This window comes from Quercus lobata, chromosome 5, assembly GCF_001633185.2.
Source record: "Quercus lobata isolate SW786 chromosome 5, ValleyOak3.0 Primary Assembly, whole genome shotgun sequence".
Lineage (NCBI taxonomy): Eukaryota > Viridiplantae > Streptophyta > Magnoliopsida > Fagales > Fagaceae > Quercus > Quercus lobata.
Genome location: NC_044908.1, coordinates 70,069,168 through 70,087,808, shown reverse-complemented (window position 1 = coordinate 70,087,808; position 18,641 = coordinate 70,069,168). Strand labels below are relative to the sequence as shown.

At 35.6% G+C, this 18,641-nt stretch overlaps 1 protein-coding gene across 1 annotated transcript; it reads right to left on the bottom strand.

Annotated features, from left to right (window-relative positions):
- Window positions 1-11,068: 11,068 nt before the first annotated feature.
- Window positions 11,069-16,151, bottom strand: LOC115992542 (ubiquinol oxidase 4, chloroplastic/chromoplastic-like). Its single transcript, XM_031116749.1, has 9 exons — window positions 15,886-16,151; window positions 15,278-15,479; window positions 14,401-14,494; window positions 13,779-13,894; window positions 13,149-13,257; window positions 12,703-12,771; window positions 12,312-12,383; window positions 12,183-12,230; window positions 11,069-11,698 (listed from the first exon to the last, which is right to left on the bottom strand). Exons 1-9 carry the CDS (start codon window positions 16,038-16,040, stop codon window positions 11,475-11,477), a joined length of 1,089 nt encoding a protein of 362 aa, XP_030972609.1. The 5' UTR covers window positions 16,041-16,151; the 3' UTR covers window positions 11,069-11,474.
- Between the last annotated feature and the right edge of the window lie 2,490 nt (window positions 16,152-18,641).

Sequence of the window (18,641 nt, the reverse complement as noted above, 5' to 3'; positions counted from 1 at the left end):
AATTCTTAAAATTATACAAGTCAAGTATGAATGAGTTGGCCTACAAGCACTAAAGACATTAAGACAGTCATCAAAACATGACTAAGAGGAAAATGGCTTGGATTAGTTGGGAAAAACTTTGTGAACAAACGCATCTGGTGGTATGAGTTTTCAACAATCAAAGCAATTCAATTTGGCACTCCTTGCAAAACAAGGGTAGAGGCTCCAAACAAAACTGGATTTTATGGTCTTTCGGGTTTTCAAGGCTAGATATTTCCCAAAATGTGAGTTCATTCAAGCTTCTCTACGAAACAACCCATCGTATGCTTGGTGAAGTATAATGGCGGCTCAAAATCTAGTGCAACATGGGCTGCAATGGAATGTAGGAAATTGAGAATCTATAAGGATATGGGGGGGCAAATGGATGCCTACATCCTCTACACATAAGGTAGTGACCCCTAGGCAATTTCTGGACCTCGAAACATGAGTAAATGAGTTGATTTTCGTCAAGGAAGCTAGTTGGGAAAATGAGGTTATTGATGTTGTTTTCCTTCCCTATGAGGCAAAATTATCAAGAGTATTCCGCTAAGTCTTCACCTTCTAGAGGACAAGTTAATTTGGTCTGAAAATAGTGAATGGCTTATTCTATGTTTGCAGTGCTTATAGGGTGGCCATGGAACTCTCTCGGACTCTATATTCTGGGAATAGTTTAGATAGTAGTTAACTTTGATGGTATTGGAAAAGTGTAAAGAGCATGTTGTGATATCCTTCCTACAAAGGATAATCTGTTGCGCAGACATGTCGTGCAAGACAGTTGTTGCGATAAGTTTAGTTTAAAAAGGTTATGAAAATTCAATCCCTAATAATGTTACATTTTGTGTGGAGAGTATGTCGCAATATCCTTACTATTAAGGATATTGTGTAAACATGTCTTGTAAGAGAGTTGCTATGAGGAGTTTAGTTTGAAATCTTGAGACATTAGGCCACTTTTTCTGGGGCTCTTAGTGAGCTAGGAAGGTGTGAAAGTGTTCTAACCTTACATTTCACTTTGGAACAGTCTAGATCCGAACCTTCATGGACATGTTGTGGTATTTGATAATGGCTGATTCCTATGTAGAGGATAAAGTGGTCAGGTTTGTCACTATTGTGTGGGTAATGTGGTTCAATCCAATGAAATTTGACATGGAGTCAGTAAGATGAACGGCGTGGCTATAATATAGAAGGCAACTTAGTATTTGGAAGAGTATATGGCTGCAAAATTTGTCTCCCCGCAGCCTCTTGTGGTGCGTGTAGTTAGTTGGGCCCCTTTACCAACAATGATGTATAAAATCAACGTTGATGGGGCTGTTTTCTCTACCCAAAAAGCAATAGGTGTGGGGCTCTTGATCCATGATGACAGTGGCCAAGTGATAGCAGCTTTAAGTTAGAAACTTTCTGCAATCACATATGAAGCTTATGTTTTCTAAACAGTTCTTGTTATGTTTATGTTTTATGTGTATGTTTATGATTATGAAGTTCTTGTCTCATTATTGTTTTCCAATCACATAGTTATTTATTTTCAACATATATATCACTCTAAGATTTTTCAAATATATAATAAAAATAAACTAGATACTAGGGTAATTCAACTATCTTAATTTTATTTTCGGATAATCTTGCATAGCATACTCAAGATCGTTATGAGGAGTATAAATCCATTACCAACCATCCACTACCGCAACAGTAGCCACACCATTTCGTCTAGGTCCCCTTGCCACCAGATTTGTATAAAATAAATATGATGGGGCATCATTTGCTGAAGCTGGCAAATCTGGAATTGGAGTTGTGATTCGCAATTCACAAGGACTAGTGATAGCCTCTTTAGTGCTGCAACTTCCTTAGGAGTATAATGCAGTGAAAATTGAGTCTATGGCAGCAACCCGAGCAATGGAATTTGGCTTGGAAGTTGGTATAGATTGGGCTATTTTAGAAGGAGACTCAGAGATTGTGGTGAAGGCCTTGTTGAAGGGAGATGTTGATTTGACGGCCTATGGTTTGTTGATTAAGGATGCAGGTTCTTTTGCTCAATTTTATTTAAAATTGATGTACTCTCATACTAAGAGAGATGGTAATAAGGTAGCTCACAGGTTAGAGAGATTAGTAGTCAACATTCAAAATTGTGCTGTGTAGATGGAGGATGTTTCACCACAAATCTTACCTGTAATTCAGGTTGATATAGCCATTTTGAGTTAATAAAGTTTCATGGTCTTTCCCCTAAAATATATTTATTTATTTATGCCTTACATTCAAAGTTTTCAAGTTAAAACAAATTCTTATAAATTTTTTTAAAACAAATTCAATACATGAAGATAATTCAACTTTATCTTGTTGTGTATATCTCATTTGTATTTCTATTAACAATGTTTTAGAATTTTTCGTATCAATAAATTTTTCAAAATTTTTTTTCTTAAGTTCCAAAATTTAATTTTTAATATAGTTTGTAGGGAGGTTAGGCCTAGGAGTTCATTATCTGTTTATATATTGGGCTCGTGGCCTAAGCCGAGGACGAGAGAACGTTCGAGGAGGATAAATCTTTGTTAGAAGAGACTATATTAGTAAATAAAGGAGTTAATTTTGGTCATAATGGCTTAAGAGGGTGGGTTGAGGATAAATGCATCCTCAGCTAGCCAAAGTCGAGACCCGAATAGGTGGGTTGCCGTCCAGGGGGATGTTCCAGGAAGTTCTGCTGGCATGGATAAGCATTGCAGACACAAAGTACAAACGAGAGTCTTAAAATATCTAAGGAGAAAGCTACTGCTACTGCATTAATTGCTCTGCAATTAACTCTCTGGCCGCATTAATGTGAAAATGATACTCGAACAGTAGATACTAGCCTTATAGCTACAACAGAAGACTTATGGAAGGTGCTGATGGGACAGGTATCAACGCTAGCCACCTGGCATGCACGTGGAGGATGAAGATGAAAGGAGAAGAGAGTATAAAAGAAAGAGGAGACAATGGGAGAAGGGGATCCTCAGATCGAGAAATCTAGAAAGAAACACTATAGCAACCGAGAACTAAACTTGTAATCAAACTTAAGAACAATATATAAGAACGGATATCCTCGGACTTGTTGAGGACGTTTATCTTCATCATAAACCTGTCTATTTTCATTCCCTTGTCATTTGAATCTACTTTGGTGTTGGTCTGATTCATTAAAGCCCAGTTTTCCAACCCACTCTCTATAAATTCATTGTTTTGGGTTTTTTGGGCCTAAGTCCATCCACCTCGCTGGGCTAAGAACTCAAATTTGGTCCTTACATAGTTCTTATATGGAATTAAAAATCTATTAAATTTAAAATTTATTTCATAGTAAGTTGTTTAATAGTAAAGTTTAACAATTAGTAATTTATTTATTTTGAGTGTTCTTAAAACCGAATAAAAATGGTGTGGATTTTGGACACAAAAGAGATACTTGAAAAAGCTTTCATGAGTGTGTTTGTTTACATAGGTGGTCTAGTTCATTTCATAGTTAGTAGGAGTAAGAAATAATGGTTGTCGGAACTTTAGAGCACTAGGTTTTTTTTTTTTTTTTTTTTTTTTTTTTTTTTTTTTTGAACAACAAAATCAAGGAGTATTTGTACATGATTGCATGTAATTTGGTATTTTGAGTATACATAAATATTGAAGAATAGGGTGAAGATTTTTAATACTTAAGGACATATTTAAAGGTGCTTTCGTTTGTGAATACATTTGGATAACTGAATAAACAATTTAGTTATTATTATTATTATAAATCATTTATGTTAATAAGTAGTTGGGTGAATTAAAATAATTGTTTGGTTCTTGTGAATTAAACAAATTTCAATTCTTAACAATATCAAAACAAATTTTGTTGTGTTCTAATCCTTGTTTGAACATTTGTTAATCACAATTTTTTTGAAAAAAATATAAGATAGGATAACATAAATTATTTGTAAATTACATAATAAATATTTAGAACATGTAGGGAAATGGATATATAAGGCCTAATAAACTTCAACCCAAATAGTAGATATAAGCCCACTACTAACTGACCCACTTTGAGAATAAGCCTCTCCAAGAGAATGAAGCCTCGAATCACAAACCAGGCATAGCGCCATCCTAGATCCAAATGCCAAGGACCCCATCTGAGGTGTAACCGAGCCTTTAAGGCATAATTCTAGAAGGCTTGAGGTTCTCCGAGGAAGCTTTTTGAAGCTTCCTGATGATTTTATAGTAACCTCCGCATTAATAAAGGTCACTAGCCTGGCACCAATGCATTTAATGCAGAATGACAATACTGAACAGTAAAAGAAGCCCCAAAAGTCTCCTTTTATGATGAAAATGTGAGGAAAGAAGAGCCCAATGGGACAAAAAGTTATCCAAGTGGCCACCTAGAGAAGAAGATAGAGCTAATATAAGGACAACACACACTAGAGAAGAAGATAGAGCTAATATAAGGAAGGATAAGGGCAAAAAGAAAGGGAGACACAGGAGACATAGAAGACACAAGAGATAGAGAGAATTTTCCAGAAGATAAGAGTATCTTTATTATTGAGAGAAACCTTTGTAACACAATCCATGATTTGGAATGATAAGGATTGAGTTCTACATGATTTTTATGTAGCTGTTTCTTGTCCTCATTCAAATCTCCCATTGTGGATTAATATTAGCCATAATATAAATTAGTTGTAATCCTAACCTTACTCAATTACCACCACATCATAGCTGAGTGTTTCAGGACAAATAGAACACACGATTATTTATTGGGATAAAACCCTTTTTCGTCTCTACATTTTCACACGATTCCCACTTCGGTCCCTAACTTTTTTTTCCACTGATTTTAGTCCTTATCTTGGAAAACGTGTCTCGTTTTAGTCCTTGACATTACATCAGAGACGGAAATTGTACAACTGGCAAATGGAAAAAATTAAAAATATTAAATTAATGCCCGCTGTGTCCACGTGGCTTTCCACGTCAGCCTCTAAATTAAAAAAAAAATTAATTTATTAATTTTAAACTAAATAAAAAAAATTAAAAGCAAAAATAAAAACCAAACCCAGCAAGAACAACAAATTTTAAACCCAGCAAGAACAAGATCAATAAAACACAAACCCAGCAAATTTAAAACCGAAAAAATTAAATTCAAACCCATATTTCAAACCCCCACACCACAAAACACTCCGGAATCCACCATACCCACGACTACATCACACCCACACTGACATCGGAAGCGTGTTCGTTTACTTGTCATTGCAATTCAAGGGCTTCCAATTGATTTTGAGCCGAAAGACCGGAACATCGCCGCACTAGTTCTCGGTCTACCTCGACGCTGGTACAGGCGGAGTGGGAGGAGACAGTGCAAGTCGCCACCAGTGAAGACTGGTTCTTCCTCGTGGTCTTGAAGCGATCGCGAGAACAACAGCGAGGACTGGTTCTTCCTCGTGGTCTTGAAGCGATATGGCGCGAGAGGCGGCGAAGAACGCAGAGCCAGAGAGAGCGGTGAAGAACGCAGAGCCGGAGAGAGCTTCACGAAGACGAAGACGAAGAACAAGAACAAGAACAAGAACAAAAACGCTATGATTCTTCTTCTTCAATGAGTTTCATACAGAGAATGAGCAAGAAACCCAAACCCACCAAACTACAAAACGATTTCCATGACCAAAGACCCAAAACCCAAGACCCACGATCTCCACCATGAAAGCACCTCCATGCAAACCCACATCCCAGGCAAACACGAGCAAGAAGAAAGCAGTGTCGACTAAGAGAGGAGATGGTTTTGTTGTCAGGTGAGGTTGATTTCATTTGGGTTTGATAGTTTTGAATCTGAGGTTGGAGGTGGTTTGGTTTCAACTCTAAGGTTTGGATCTGAGGTTTGTATTTGGCTTCTCAAAAAGTATAAGAAAATTTGGGTTTTGAGTTTTGAGTTTGGGGGCCGAAAATCTGGATTTGATTTTTGTGTTTAATGTTTTGGTGGTGTGGGGGTTTGAATTTAATTTTTTGGGTTTTAAATTTGCTGGGTTTGTGTTATGTTGATCTTGTTTTTGTTGGGTTTTAAATTTGTTGTTCTTGCTGGGTTTGGTTTTTATTTCTGTTTTTAATTTTTTTATTTAGTTAGAATTAATAAATTATTATTATTTTTTTAAATTTAGAGGCTGACGTGGAAAGCCATGTGGACACAGGGTGTATTATTTTAATATTTTTAATTTTTTCTGTTTGCCAGCTGTACAATTTCCGTCTCTGATGTAACGTCAGAGACTAAAACGAGACGCACTTTTCAGGATAGGGACTAAAAGCGGTGAAAAAAAAAGTTAGGGACCAAAATGAGAATCGTGTGAAAATGTAGGAACGAAAAAGGGTTTTATCCCTTATTTATTTTCTACATCCCCTTTAAGATTTTTGAAATTGTATACTAATAATAAACTATATGTTTGTAGACACCCCATTTTGGGGTCGAACACAGTCAATGATAAAGTTGTAATTTCAAGTCACTCAATGGCAAGAATATCATTTGGACCATTGAATGACCAAAAATTCCGTTTTAAGTCACAAAGATCACTATAGTGCCATGATGAACCTTTAAATTTACTTATTGGCCCCTCCTAAGAGTTTGGGAAAATTTTTCTCTAAATTTATTTTCAGCTTTCTCAAATTTGAAAATTGATTAAAAAAAAGTAACCCAAAAAAAATTTTGATACAAAGAATCTGATAAAAAAAATTTAGCATATGAATAACATCTAGTAATGTTTTACCAAATTATGGCCATAAGAGACAAATTGAAAATTCCACCAGGCTTGGCATCCCTAAACTTGTAAGTTTTTTTTTTTTTTTTTTTTTTTTTTTTTTTTTTTTTGACTAAACTTATAGTTGAGGTGGATGTCTTGATGGTGTTCACTTTGACATGGATAGCTCTCGAACTATCAATTATTCTTACATTTTACGTGTTATCATCTCTAATTATAGATAACTGATGAATAAATTCAACACAAGTAACCTAGTACATTCTCTCATGGAAAGCAACAATTGTAAGGAGACTTACTAGCCAAGAAAGGATTGCAGGTATCTGGTAACAATTCAACACGTGTAACCTAGATTCTCTCAGGGAAGGTAACAATTTTATGGACTTACTGGCCAAGAAATGATGTATTTTGGCCAGTGGCGTAGTTAGGCAATGCAACATGCTCCTTTCCCCAGCCGGGCGTGCAGTGCTTATTCAGGCTTCTTCCTCTACGATCCCAGCGTATGTTATGCAATGTAACATGCTCCCGAATAGAGTTTTGGAGGGCATTGATCGAGTAAACAGAAACTTTTTATGGGGTTCGACAGAATCGGCGAGAAAAGTCCATTGGGTGGGATGGGGGAAGGTGACCCAACCAAAAGTTGAAGGTGGGCTCGGGCTTCAAAGTGCTAAAGGAAGGAATTTAGCAATGCTAACCAAGTTGAATTGGAGATTTCATATGGAAAATGAAAGTTTATGGGCGCGAGTCCTGAAAGCCAAATACTGTACTAATCGCAGACTCAACTCAAGGAATCCTAATAGGTTGCCAAGGTCTCAAATTTGGAGAGGTATGAAGAAAGGTGAGGATCTATTCCAGCAAGGAGTTAGATGGGCAATTGGGAGAGATAGTAATTTAAGCTTTTGGTTTGATTCTTGGACAAAGAATGGATCCCTTAGACAGCAAGTTCAAGGCCCTCTTCCTAGAGGGGTGGCGGAGTGGAAAGTTAAGGATATCGCATCCTCAGAGGGGTGGTGGTGGGATCATATTCCCTTTGATTTTCCTTCTCCAATCAAGTTGGAAATTCAAGCCATTCCTTTTGCTCTAGCTTCGTCCAGCAGAGACAAAATTATGTGGACGGAGTCTCCTAGTGGGGAGTTTAATCTTAAAAGTGCCTACAGAATGGCTTCTGGGCTGATCCATAATTCTGCCTTCAGTGGTCAATGGATTTGGAAGCTTGATACTCTTCCAAAAATTCAATTCTTTCTATGGAAGTGTGTTCATAATAGTATTGGGGTTAATGGGTGTTTATCTGCTAGGGGAATGGAGGTTGATGCCCGTTGCCCTCGGTGTATGAAAGAGAATGAGACCATTATCCACGCTCTTAGAAATTGTGATGTGGTTAGACCTGTGTGGAATAAGTTGGGAGCGGTGGGGTTTGACAGGGATTTTTTTGGTTCAGACCTGGAAAGCTGGTTGGCTTCTAATGGCAAGTCTGAAAAAGCCACAGATGAAAATCAACCTCCGTGGAAAATTATTTTCTCCTTTGCTGTGTGGATTATCTAGAAAAGTCGGAATCAATATGTTTTCAACAATAAGGCTCAAAATCCTCATATTGCAGAAGATATCATGAGCAACTCTGTGGAGTTCTTCTTTTGTGCCTATTCAAAGAAAAGGAAGCCTCACACAGTGATTAAGCAAATTCATTGGGATAAACCTGAAGAGGGATGGATGAAGTTAAACACAGACGGGTCGTCTTTGGGTAACCCAGGTTCGGCTGGTGGAGGGGGTGTCATTCGGGACTGGACTGGCAGATGGATAGTGGGATTTTCCAGGAATATTGGCACAGCTTCGAGTCTAATGGCTGAGCTGTGGGCTATTCGGGATGGGCTTATGCTTTGTGTGGGCAAAAATCTGGCTATGGTGGAGATAGAGCTGGATGCAAAGGCTGTTGTGGATATGCTAAGGAACCCCCAGTATTCGAACAGATCATTTTCTTCTCTCCTCGAGGACTGCAGGAAGCTAATCTATGAAATCCCTCAAGTTCGGATAAAGCATTGTTACCGTGAAGCTAATGGTTGTGCAGACTTCATGGCTAGGAAGGGGTCGGTTCAAGGCCAGAGTTTCCTTGTTTTTGAGAGTTCCCCTGAGGATATGATTGGGTTTGTTGAGGCAGATATGGCTGGGGCAAGTGTGTCCAAGCGCTGTCCTGAGTTGAGTGTCAGTCCTTAGTTTTGTTTTTTGTATTCCTTCTGACCAAAAAAAAAAAAAAAAAAAAGCGTAGTTAGGATCTAACTTGAGAAGGGTACAAACACATGTACGCACGTGCAATCAAATAAATTCATATAATATTTGAAATCCATTTGAAAAATAACATATTCATTATATTATATTTATTTATTAGGGATTTATTTACATGAATAATCCTTTTGAAATTTTAATTATAAAAATGTTAAAATTCTACTTATAGATGGAAAGGTTTTTAGTTGTTATATAGATGTGCATAAAGTAAAAATTACAAAAATTTCTATTATTTTTGTAAAGCTATATGTTCTAGGTTTATTTATTTTAGCTTAACATGCCAACTTATTTTTCATCTTTACAAATGTATAATTTTTTTAAAGGCTCACTTTTTCTAAATACACCTATACTTTTACACAATTTATTTTTTTATACAAAATATAGCTCAATGAAAATAACCTGTAATAATGAAAAGCCCTACCTACATCAGGAGGGTTTTGGTTTAGGTTTAGGTTTAAAAAAACATCCTAGTTATTAAAAATTTATTTATATAATACAAGAAATTCATTTAAAAAGTCACCAAAGAAAAAGAGGAGAAAAATCAAACAGTATTAGATTATAAGTCAGCTATGTGTCAAGGTATTTGTTTGCTTTGTTTTGTATTTTTTAGTAGAATTGGGCTATGTTAATATAGGATGGGCTATATTTTGAGATGGCATTAGTGGGCTATACTCCCAATCCTCCCATGAAATGAGAGTAGCTGGTTGTATTGTATAAAGTTTTATAACCTTTTCTTAAAAATAGTTCTATCTTTTTACCTCAAATGCGTCTTGGCCTAGTAATAAGTAAAATATTAATAGCTTTTTCCCTTGGCATAGAGAAATAAAGTAGGATGGAAAAGATACAAAATCAATAAAAGAAGATGAGTAGAAAAACTTATTAGATACCAGAGTCAAGGGTATGGTATCTAATAAGATATACCTACTATTGGATTTGAACCAATGACTCCCGCCGTATGAAAGTAATACTCTAACCACTGAGTTAAGTAGGTCATTTATCATCACAAAGAGAAAAAAATGGGGCCTATGACATCGATAGATTATAAATGAAATATTACTCATAGGCAATACCAATCAAAGAGATCACAAAAAATCGGCTGTTAGATTGTGTAATATTCATCTTGACAATAAATTATCTACATGATAAAATATGTATAACTAGAACAAGCACAAGGGCTATAGCTCAGTTGGTAGAGCACCTCGTTTACACGCACGCCAATGTTTTTCAGAGAAGTCCGTCATGGAATCAAAATATTTGATTTTATTGATAAATAGATGTCTTACTCTATGTTTTTGGGAATAAAACAAGAGAACAACAGCTTGACAAAAGGTTCGGTCCAATCTAACCCTCCTCTTTATTTTTTATTTATTTTTTTATTTTTTTCAGTGTACAGAAAGCTTGACTTTTTTTTTTTTTGGTTGTGAGCCAACTAATAACCATGCAGAAGGCTTAGTTATCGTTTCAAATGCATGCAATATTACACTCACAATAGGTGGGCTTTATCCAACTGTGAGATTCACATATATAATACTCTATGCATCCAAAGTAATGATTGACACTTCCTGGTATTTTCAAAATAAATATCCAGGATTCAATATCAAATTATTAAATAATAAAATAAAATACTTTTTTTCAATGCAAGACTGGTATACCTCATACTATTTTGTATTTATGGCTATTCTATTTAATGCACCCATTAATAATTAATATTAATAATAAAAAGGCTAAATTTTGTGGTACTGATTGACAGATAAAAGAACCATAGCCGCATATATGAAAAATTATGCGCAATCATAAAGGTTAACTCTGATTTTTAAGGGACACTTTTTTAAAGGGTACTGATGCAACGTGTTCTTAATTAACTTGTTTATTTTATGTGAACATGTTCCAAATTTAGCTCGCTTTGAAGCTCAAATATGACAGAAAATTGGCCTTCTCACGAGATTTTATTTAGTTGGTTAGTTCAAAGTTCAGAACACACTTTTTGCAGCAAAATGCAGCGATGAATGCTTACCACCTGAACAAGGAAAATAATCAGCTTGTTATTGTTTCAATGTAAAATTAAACAAGGATTTATAACTTGATGTAATGGTTACATCCCTTTTATATAAAGGTGAACCCCATAAGCGTAAAACTCTCTTTGTAGTTCTTTTGTTCTGTTCTCAGTTAATACATCTAGCCAAAAAAAAAGAAGATGTCGGTTTGATTTTACATTGATAAGCTTCCTCATCAGGCTGTGTCATCTAGGAAGCATTCTTGGAATGGAGATGAATTTATGAGGAAGCAAAAGAGATGTGTCACAGATTATGATGAACCATAGCATGAATTTCTTCCTCAGCTCTATATAACGTGGGTAAAATATTAAAATAAAAGTAGAACAACCTTTCATTGAAGAGCCAAGACATCTATTAGATCTCTATTGATTGTCTATACGATTGTATCCCTATCCATGGATTGTAAGCTAATTTTCCATGCCTGTCATATGTCTTGATTTGCTGGAGGTGATGTGACAGATTTCTTTATGCAATCTACAATACCTTCACAATCGGCTTCATGAAGGACATTTTGAGAGTCATCTTCAGAGGCATCCTCTGGATATGAATGAGGAGACCGAAGGTTCCCACGAGTCTGACACGCTTTCATCGTCTTACAATGTTCAGCTTCATCATCTCTAATGTTCAAAAACACGTCGTACAAATTCTCTGAAGAAAAGGAATGAAAATTAACAGAAGCAAAATAAATCTTTTGACTGGTATTCTTTTTCCTAGGTAAGATCGGTTTATGATCATGGGATCCTTTTGTATTAGATTAGAAGGGTTGTTGCACAAAATGTACTTCTAAGTAATTGCTCCATAAACAAAAAAGGAAAGAGGGAAATATATTGAGCAAATAGAACTTCAATGAATTTAAAAAATAAAAAATAAAATGGTTGGCCTTCCATCATGGTCTGCCTAACAAGCCAATCTTTTTTCCAAGAGAAGCAACCCACCCGCTGGAATACAAAGCTGTCTCTAATCAATTGGCACAGGGGTATAACTGGAACCAAGGGTACATAAATGAAAGCACTAATACTATCAAAAAGTCAGCAAAGCAATGAAATTTGAGCTACTCATTTTGTGGTACCAAAAGACATAGTGGAGCAGGTAAATGAGTCATATTGAAAAACATCAAAGCTGATGACATTACCTATTTTAGGCCTTCGAGAATTGGGAGTTCTTGCCGTTTGAAATTCATCTGCATAGAATACGGAGGAAATGTCATAACCTAGGTAGTATCTTAGAAGATGGAACAAAAGCTTGTAAGATGAAAACTTACCAAACAAGTAGAAGTCACCTCCAGTGTAGTATTTTACAGCAACCTCAGGTGCAGGTAATTTTTTCAACTCCTCTACAAAGAAACAAAAAGAACAGACACCATAAGAATGATTGAGTCACATTTAGAAGTACGAGTTACTGTCATTCTAATAGGACCCAGTGGCTTCTTGAGTAGTCTTAGTGCGAGACCTGGAGAACTCAAGGAATCCTGAGTCAAATGAGGGCTGAGTGGTAGTACAAGGTGATTAGGCATCACACAACATATGGTCTGTATGTACCAAAACAAATATAATCTGATGCTATTGAAATTGACTTTTGAATCTATAACAGTTATGTGTGCACGTGCAACCAAGCAAGATTAATATTCATTAACATTAAAACTCTCAACACACCTCCTCGGGCCTTGATAAATTTGTCGTAAGTTTCAAATGCATGGCCCTCTACACATTCAGAAAAGTGATCTGCACTAGTAACAAGTATACAAAAATCAGCATTTCAGATGACTAATAACATGCAGTGACCCTGTAGAAAAGTAGAAATTGAAAATAAAGTTTTTTTTCCTTATTTATTAGTAAAAAAATAAAGTTGAAAATTACAAGACAAATTCATTTCCTAGGAACAATTTTTTATGAGCTCCAAGAGATAGCAGTATTATATTTAGAGTCATTTTGCTTGCTTTCAAGTTGAATTGAAAAATCAATTTATGGTCTCAGTTTGGTTGAAAATTGAAATACAACAAGAAGTCTTATAACCATTCAGAAAAACAAAACCAGCAGGATTCTGGGAATAAAGAAGGTGCGAAATTATTATACAGTAAAACCAAGATGGAAGTACTTACATGCCATTCTAGGGCTTATAACATACATTAAGACTGTCATAATGTAGTAAGCGATTGCAATATGTTGAGCAAGAAACCGGTCAATCCACCAAGCATTTCCCCCCAACTCCTGCAATTAGAGGTATGTAATCTTAAATATCAAGCAAATTACACAAGTAATATTTCAAGATTTCATATCTTTTAGGTGACTATATCTGCAAAATGGTTGGCCCAGTGGAAAAAAATGAAGCTACAAGAATTCTACAAGAAAATCTTTATTTTGTGTGTGTGTGTGTGAGTGTGTGTGTGTGCATGTTCATAGGAGAGCAGTGTCAAGCTAACCTGCCGTCCCCGCCCCCTGCAGGGTGGGGAGCTGAGAGCCTCCATCACTTTTGATAAATATTCTTCACAATGGGTTAAGTTTTCTCATCAGTCTTTAGGTCATAAATTTAAAGTTTCTTAATCTTTTAGTTTTGGAAAGTTTAATGAACCATATCATAAATGAGGGCAAGATATGGTATTTTCAGGGAAAACTAAACAGAATCTAAATAATGGTGGAACCTTTTTACAGAGACTTTTCTTACTGAAGAACAAATGTGGTGCTATATCAATTATAACAATGAGAAAGGAATTTTGAAGAAAGAATATTACTTCCATAATGAGCAAGTGATGCATCTCATTCCAACTCTCAGCAAAATGCACTTTTATGTAATCCGCTCTTCTCCACCAACCAAAACTCTCATACATGTGTAGAACAGACATAAAGGCTGCCATTGAAATATTTAATCACTAAACAGAATTCAGAGATAGGATTCAGTGGTCTACAGTGTTCAAATATAGGTGCATAAGAAAGTCTTTTTTTAGTAACTTACTGAAAACAAAGATTAAATCAACAAGTTCTGATGAAATTTTCTATGTTCCCATAAATGGATACAATGCATAATTGCTGCACGTTTGTGCGTGTGTAATAAGTTGAGCGTACCTTTCGTTGGAGCCTCCTTATTCACAAACTGATAATATATATGCCAAATGTATCATGTTTCTAGAGAATGATCAAGTTATAAAAGATGTACACAAGGATAGTTAACTTTTCTCCTGATGACAAATTGCTAAGACCACACATATTTACCAAGCTCAGAAGGTATCTACAACATTTGTTCTTACAAATTTAAGAACATTCATTCAAGCTCGTAAAACAGTTTCTAGCATTGGCTACAAAATCCCCAATAAAGGATTCAACAAGACAGAGAGTAGAAAACACTTTAGCACTCACCAAAATAAGGAACTCTTGCAATAGTTTCCAGTACAAAGAACCTTGGATATTCTCGATCATGGTACAAGGTATCAAGTATCTTTATCACTGAGTCCTGGAATGATTGATAGAGTTAAATTATTATCAAAGGGTATGAACTTCTGCTATAGACAGAGGCTCCTTAGCTGCTGAAGAGTTCTTGTGCAGCATAACAAGCACAAAATAGTAATTGCGAGAACTCCTCAGTTCTCCTGTGTCTTAATATAGAGTCATGGTAGGGGCAGCACTGATATAATAGAAATAAATTATATGATTAAGGATACAGATATTCTACCCTGTAAGTTACAATATTTTCTACATCTACACATCATACACTGGAATCATATTATCATAATTAATAAGAATTATGGGATTAAGCATATCAACAACAAAGTTTTATCAGATTAAACATGAGACTAACATTGTAAATTTAAATATCTAAGATTCATCTCTATAAACATGAATAATTTATTGCTTGCCATATATAAAAATGTGTTAAGCAGCTCTAGTTTGGAACTAATATCATGTAGATGGAAAAAAAAAAGACTCTTTGCATTTTTTTTTTTTTTACCATAATATACACGGAAACACATTGATAATCTGAATTCAACTAATGAATCCAATTTTAATGTGGTCCATTACAAAGAATGGGTCTGATAAACATGAAACAATATTTCCTCAATATTAAGTCAATAGTTATCCCAATAATATTCAAGAATCAACCGAATACTGAACAAAGAAGTAGGCACACATATTTCATAAAAACATAGCAACACGTAATTTCATATCACCATATCAACATTGGGTCTACAGTTGGTTTGACAACATGAACAGAGCGAAAGGAAGAAAAGCTGTGTACCGTGAGAAAGATATTCACGGATTGTTCGAACTTGATAGCCCATCCCTCCAATGCATCGGAAGATGAACTCTCTGGTGGTTCGTTATCGCCGCCACTTCCTTTCCCTCCATCACCAGGAGAAGTCTTTGCCGGAAATGACTCCTCCACTACCACTTTCTCCTCATTTTCTTTCAAAACAGTTGCTCGGACCCGACATGACTTCCTAGATTGTCACAAACTCAAAGGAAATTAAACCACTCATCCAAATCTCTCCTTCCAACATTTATAAATGTAATAATAACAACCTAAAATTATCACAGATGATGCAAAAATTGATATAAATTTGAACTAAAAAACTCAGTGATTAGACTAAGTTTAAGAACTAAATAGAGGAAAATTATACTAATATTGAACTAAATCAGCAATTGATGAAATTTTAACAATCTCACTCCCAAAACAACGAGTGCTTATATTCCATTCTTACATCTTTCTTAATCTTAACAAACTTAAAGTAACAAACAAGTTTCTAAATAAGAAAAAAAAAAGTAAAACCCATGTTTACAAACTGAAAAAGTTTCTTAATTTGACATAGAAAAAAGGAAAAGGGACCAAGAATTATTGTGACAAACCTGGAAATTGATGGAGCTTTGGAAAGAGGGTTGTAAAGGAAAGGGATTTGAGAGTAAAAGGAAGCTGAGTTATTGTGTTTGGAATTGTATCTGTTGACTTTTAACGGCGAGGCTGAGGTTGTAAACACCGTAGAAGACAACGTCGTTGTGATCATTTTGTTGTTGTTACAACTGTGTTTTGCAGAGGAATGAAGGAAGGAGCAAGAAAAATGAGATTGAAATATGAGGAAAAAGTGTCAAATATCAAAACGCCAAGACGACAAAGATGAGCGGGGATTTTTTTACTTCTTCTTTGTTTTTCTAGAAGAGATTGTCGTTTTGTGAGTTTGGTAATTGGCAATGAGGGCGACTTTTGTTTGGGGGCTTGGGAGTGGGGGGCACATTCCTCGTTACTGCTTGCTGTACTGGAGAGACAATTCAAAGAGCCCAACTGGTTGTCGTTTTGGGGCCTTACTACGTGGCTTGAATTTGGGCTGCACAAATTATTGGAGCTTAGTATCATGTCGGTACGGCAATATTTTTAAAACAAATTTTATGGGATAAATTATTGTTGTTAGATAAAAATAGGATACATATTATTTTAGTCTCTAAACTTTAACAAAAGTTTATTTTTTATTCCTAAATGATATTGTTTAATAACTAAAAAAATTTACAAAATGATATGATTGGTTAGTTTCACATCAATAACGTAAAAAACAAATTCCTAATTATTTTTTAGTAATACTAAAATTAGTACAATTTTTTTTTTTTTGAGAGGAAGTTAGTACAAATTTTATTACATATAATTCTTACAAATATAAATAATATCTTGTTACACTCCCTTGGAGCTACATCAAAGTAGCATTTTGGTTCAATCTGGTCCTTTCGGTCTTGCTTAGTCCACTTGGTCCGGTTAGGTCCATTCAATCCAATTTAGTCCACTTCTGTCCATTCATTCTACTTTAGTCCACTTCAGTCTAATTCATTCCATTTCAATCCATTCCTTCCACCTCGGTCTATTCAGTCCAATAAAATCTATTCAGTCCATTTCAGTCCACTTTGGTCCAATTTAGTCTATTTGGTAATATTAGTCCACATCAGTCGACTTTGGTTCATTTAGTCCATTTTGGGCTAATTGGGACTTAAATTGATTGCTTTTGTAGATTGCATTTTTCAGTTTTGAGCTCAAATTTTTTTTCTTAATTTTTGGGTTAAAAAATATGAAATTTTATTCTATTTGGGTCATACTCTTTAGTTTAGGGCTAAAAAATAAAACAAAATAGGTATTATAAAGTAGAGATTTTCGGCCCTAAAATGATAAATATTCAAAAAAATTACCTTAGAATTCAAGTTTCAATAATATATGCATTATACTTATATTTAAAAAAATAAAATAAAATAAAAAACCTACAATTCTAAACTTATATGATAATTTAAGTTAATGTAACATGTTACATATGTTCTATGGAATGAGAGTTGTAAGGACACAGTTCTCTGGCGGCCCAATAAGGATGTTGGGCTCGCGCATGAACGATCCCTCACAATATGATTTGTAGAGAGTGGGCTTGAAAAGCTAGCCGTTGGTCACGGGGCGGCGCCCGGTCCTGATTTTAGAGGAATTCGTGTAGAAAAAGGATTTGGGCTTGAACGTTTAAGCCCTACGGCATCGCATCCTATGGGATGGGCCTCCTCGGACTTGACCCGAGGACCATTAGGGTCTTACCCCGGTTACCCGACGATGGGTTTTTTCTGTAATCTCAGGTGTTGTTGAGATGTTCTCACCCAGATCGTCTCCCTTTTTTGGAGGTGGAATGCGAGTCCCCCTCTTCGATTTACTTACTTTCTTCTTTTATACTCGTCTGCGTTAACTGTCCTTCGTCCACGTGTAGGGTCAATCTTTACAGGACTGATATTTGTCCCATCAGTCTAATCCCAGAATTGTTGGGGATGGTTGATAAGGCTGCAGAGTACGGCTCTGTCAGGTGCAGAGTCTTATCTGGAAGGGTAGTAAGGATAATTTCCCCCAAGATATTTTGGATCTCCTTACAAATTCGTTCCTATACCAGTTTTACCCCTTTATTCCGGTGGGATTCTGGATCTGCCGAGGACTGAACTGTCCTCGGCTGCCTCCCAAAACTGTTTTGTGCTCTGTATTGTAGAGCTTGGGCCGCAGCTCTCCTCGGCTTGAACCTTCGGATTTTCCAAGAGCAACTGGGCCTGGCCCTTAAATTATTGGGCCCCATAAGAGTGTACATTTCTTATTATTAAATTATGTTTTCCTCACACACACAGACACATAAATTACAATATATGTTCCATTACATAAAAATATAAAATACTTTTAAATAATACATGCACTATTTAACTTACAAATTTTATATTATATTCTTATAAAATAATTATATTACATTTTTTTCACGCATTCAGTAGATTTACAACTAGTAAAAAAAAGAAGCAAGAACTAGAAAGTACTTCAATAACTCCAAGGGATTGGTCTAATGATTTTCAAACCTCATGTAACTATGAGATGTAAAGTTTAAGTTTTTTAACTCACACCTTCAAAGAACCTTGAAGGGACTATTCCCTATAATTATCCAGTGTGTGACTCAAATGAAATCAGTCAAAATATCCAAATATCATGCATCAAAGAAACTATAAGACATGTAAGTCCAATTTAGAACTCAGATTGTCATATTTGAGTTACACCCTTTATTTGCAAAATGTAGGGGTGTCAAAGAAAAAAAAAAGGGTGGATTTGGGTGGGTTTGGGGTGGGGA

Coding starts and splice junctions, on each gene's coding strand:
- LOC115992542 (XM_031116749.1), bottom strand. CDS start 16,040: ATGATCACAACGACGTTGTCTTCTACGGTGTTTACAACCTCAGCCTCG. Junction 15,480..15,885: donor AAAGCTCCATCAATTTCCAG/GTTTGTCACAAT, acceptor GTGACAATCTAG/GAAGTCATGTCGGGTCCGAG. Junction 12,772..13,148: donor TATAAGCCCTAGAATGGCAT/GTAAGTACTTCC, acceptor TTACTAGTGCAG/ATCACTTTTCTGAATGTGTA.